The 2,500-nt window shown below is 40.2% G+C and overlaps 1 protein-coding gene across 3 annotated transcripts in view; it reads left to right on the forward strand.

Annotated features, from left to right (window-relative positions):
* Window positions 1-2,500, forward strand: part of LOC136430443 (uncharacterized) — a 17,835-nt gene that overhangs the window by 6,400 nt on the left and 8,935 nt on the right. For all 3 annotated transcript variants that reach the window (XM_066421082.1, XM_066421081.1, XM_066421083.1), the window contains 7 exons: window positions 1-20; window positions 345-450; window positions 745-829; window positions 1,129-1,208; window positions 1,686-1,766; window positions 2,165-2,232; window positions 2,370-2,421. The exon at window positions 1-20 is cut by the window's left edge and continues 55 nt beyond it. In XM_066421082.1, the coding sequence (XP_066277179.1) occupies window positions 1-20; window positions 345-450; window positions 745-829; window positions 1,129-1,208; window positions 1,686-1,766; window positions 2,165-2,232; window positions 2,370-2,421 (492 nt within the window). The remainder of the gene's footprint in view (window positions 21-344; window positions 451-744; window positions 830-1,128; window positions 1,209-1,685; window positions 1,767-2,164; window positions 2,233-2,369; window positions 2,422-2,500) is intronic.

The following is a 2,500-nucleotide window of genomic DNA, read 5'->3' on the forward strand; positions in this document are numbered from 1 at the left end:
TTGTGGAAAGTCATCGGCAGGTAGGAACGATGTAATATTTGACGTTTACACCTGGCATTGCTACAAAATTCATATCTAAAGAGTTACCGTTAGAAGTTGTAACGCATGTAAACATACATAATACGAAATGTGTTTGAATGGAACATTCGAAGCAACAGCCGATGTCAACAGTTAATAACCAGCAAACTCGATGTGGACGTTGCATGATTTGCGACTTTCCACACATTTGAAAGTCCAGCCGTTACCAGTGCAATAGCGTTGGAGGAGTTTAACTCCACATTTCTAGGCAGCAGCATTAGCTGTGGTGTGACGTAATGTTCAGTGTGTCGGTATGTCCCCGCCAGGGTGTCGAGTGAAGCATGCCGGGAGGAGGTGCTGCAGGTGTACTGTGCCTACCACTACAACAAACATGGCGGCTGTGTTCCACCTCTCCTCACCAACACTTCACAGGTAAGACACACCTGTGATTTCTGCTGTCCTCACGGCTATAATGTAACATAACGTTAACCGACAACCTCTTTTCTTCGCTAATAAATACTTTTAGTCACCATTAGACAATACAGTAAAAGCCTATGTTGACGCCCGTCCACAGATATCAGATAAGTATTGATATGACAAGCTGTTCATTCCGTGTGTTAACGTTATTGTGTAACAGCAGATGAAATCGTTTATCCATTCTAAACTTGAGTTATAACTCCATAGTTAATGATTTCATCTTCTGACAGTCTTCTGTGGTCCTTCCAGGTGTACAGGGACGGGGCGATGTTATACAGTGACATTGTTCTACCAAGGAAAGGGAACCGTCCGGACGAAAGGAAACATAAAAAAGGTATAGCGGTATATGTTTCTTGATTTTCTGTATCTGTACTGTAAGGCTGGCAGCTTCGCAAGTGCGCAATGGCAGTAGTTCACACTGAACGATCTGTCACACCCGACATTTGCACACTCCGCATTGAACGTCTTCTGAATTGGTTCACGCATCGGAATTGGATGATTGATTTTCCAAGACCAAGGAATATGAAAGTTTTGATATCATTACATAATGCTCCACATTTTCCGTTGCTATTGAAACGATAGTTAGAGGTTTAGACATACTCCTTTCTTATCTCTTGTTCCATGTTCTACCAGTGTTGGCTCATCCGCACGTGAGATTGATCCCAGCACGCATTGCGTTCGTGTTGCTTGTACACAACAACCCAGAGGCAGTCGTAAGTAATTTCACTGGTATATCAAATAAAAAAATATAAGAAAATAGAACAATATTCTTATGTATAATGAAAATGATCTGTAAGAAATTTTAAAAGACTGAATAAAAAAAAGGAAAACTGTTGTTGTTATATATTAATTAGGTAAGTATCCTCTTTTGGCACAACAACCATTCCGTATTGTGTAGTAGAAGTGTCTGGCCTGGCAGAAGAGAATGATTATACTGAGTAACTATGAAATGTATTTGTCCGTGTACGTCTATAAAAAAAGACAAATCCTTACCTCCACTAAACCATACAAGATCTCTATCAAACGTTTGGTGCAATAAGTGTTGCTTGAACCTCTAGACGTGTGCAATGAGCTGGGCATCAAAGTATCCCTTTCTTCCCATTTCCTTAATTGATAGGACTGTATATAAACCAATGCCAACCTTGCATAATCATAGTGCCTTTCAGTAACATGCCTGTTTTTATCGCCAGGTTCAGTTACTGGATTCAATTCACCGTGAATATTTTTACTACGCCATCCACGTGGATAAGAGCACACCGCTCGTGCGACAGGTTTGTCAACAATTGAAGTTTGTTGAACGACGCAATACATTCACACATAGAAAGGCGTGAATCACTTGCTAGAAATGAGGAATCTTTGTGCACTGGATCTTTTTCCTTAACGTACGTACCTGTACATGGTTCCAAACATATCTCAGCACTATCCCGCATTATGATGATCCTCATGTATCTTGTCAGTCGTCAGACCAAAACAGCTGAAGGTACGCCGGTACTTCCTTAACTATAGAAATGACATGATTTATGTATATTATATTACCTGGTAGTTGTAAATGACACTTAACTTTGACGTATATCATAATTATGGAATTAGTTTTGAATCGCAGCATTATCTGACAATTCTACAACTATAACACGGAGATATAACAATTTTTTTTCTTCTTGAACTTAAGCGCCTTGTGAACCTCCTGAAGGGGAAATTTTATCATGCTGAAAACATCAGGGTGCTTCCAGACCAAAGGTATGATGTCTGTTTGTCTTGTGCTTTATGTGGCTCTCAGATTTATGTTGAAATTGTCTGAGATTTTGGCACAGAAGTCCTGAGTGACGCTGTTAATGTTAACAGATGCTTTGTGTGTCCGTCTTTTGTGTACCCAGATCATTCACATCTTCTTGGGGCTCCTACAACATCCTGCGGGCAGAACTAGAGGTACTTGTTTTGTGTCATGCATAGTGAACATTTTCTACACTCCCATGCCGTACAACAAAGTGACGTTTTTTCTGGGTTA

The sequence above is a fragment of the Branchiostoma lanceolatum genome, chromosome 3, assembly GCF_035083965.1.
Source record: "Branchiostoma lanceolatum isolate klBraLanc5 chromosome 3, klBraLanc5.hap2, whole genome shotgun sequence".
Classification (NCBI taxonomy): Eukaryota; Metazoa; Chordata; class Leptocardii; order Amphioxiformes; family Branchiostomatidae; genus Branchiostoma; species Branchiostoma lanceolatum.